This window comes from Crocuta crocuta, unplaced genomic scaffold (genome assembly GCF_008692635.1).
Source record: "Crocuta crocuta isolate KB4526 unplaced genomic scaffold, BGI_CrCroc_1.0 scaffold299, whole genome shotgun sequence".
Lineage (NCBI taxonomy): Eukaryota > Metazoa > Chordata > Mammalia > Carnivora > Hyaenidae > Crocuta > Crocuta crocuta.
The window spans coordinates 2,316,472-2,317,346 of NW_027532747.1; the positions used below are offsets into that span (position 1 = coordinate 2,316,472).

The 875-nt window shown below is 68.8% G+C and overlaps 1 protein-coding gene across 1 annotated transcript in view; it reads left to right on the plus strand.

Moving 5' to 3' along the window:
• Positions 1–404: 404 nt before the first annotated feature.
• The window catches only part of BEGAIN (brain enriched guanylate kinase associated), a 20,367-nt gene continuing 19,896 nt past the window's right edge, over positions 405–875 (plus strand). The window contains 1 exon segment of the mRNA XM_077780823.1: positions 405–593. Within this exon segment, the coding sequence (XP_077636949.1) occupies positions 405–593 (189 nt within the window).

Below are 875 nucleotides of genomic sequence, written 5' to 3' on the forward strand. Positions count from 1 at the left end.
GACCAGAACCAGACAGAGCAGGGAGGGCAGGCTGTCCCAGGGTGCAGGGGAGAGGAGGGGCGGGCTTGGAAAGAGAGAATGTCCCTGCCCGAGGGACCAGCAAGGACGAAGGCCCTGAGGCAGGAAGGAAGGGGCTCTGGCTGATGCTTGGCCAGAGGAGTGAGGGACCGGGCAGGGGTGCGTCCCGGGGGGCAGGGACTTGGGGTGCAGTCATGGGGAATTTTGACCAGAGGCGGTGCGGGGTGCAGCCAGGTTTCCTGCTGAGCCATCTGGCTGCAGGGGGGAGGTGGGCGCACAGGGGGCAGGCGGGGAGCGAGAGCCCCAGGCACCCTTGCTCAGAGACACGCAGGGGGCCGACTCGTCCCCTGTAACACCCGGGCTGGGTGCTGGGTGGTGACTGATCCATGCCGGGGCCAGCTGGGGTGGCCAGGGTGTCGGGGTCCCCACCGCCGGGCCCCGGGTGTGGAGGAGTTAAACCAGAGCAGGAGGGAGTCAGTGCGATCCTGGCAGAGGGGATCCGGGGACAAAGTCACCAAGACGAGAAGCTCCTGCAGCATGTGAGCGGCCTGGCGCTGCCAGAGCGTGACTGTCGGGTGGGGCCTGAACACTCCGAGCCCAGAAGACAGGCTGTCCTGGGGGGGTGGGGAGGGGCGCTGCGGGGACACAGGGACCCAAAGGCTCGCGGCATCTGGGAGCCCGCAAGGCTGTGACTCATGCAGCCACAGCGCCCTCCGTCAGCCTCCGCCCAGCCCCACTTCACCACCATGGACCTCGGCCCACGGAGGGGGGTGCCACGGGCCCACCAGGGCGCACCTGACCTTGTCAGCACCGCTGAGCAGGGGAGGGTTTTCCCCCAGCACCCGGAGCTCCCGCAG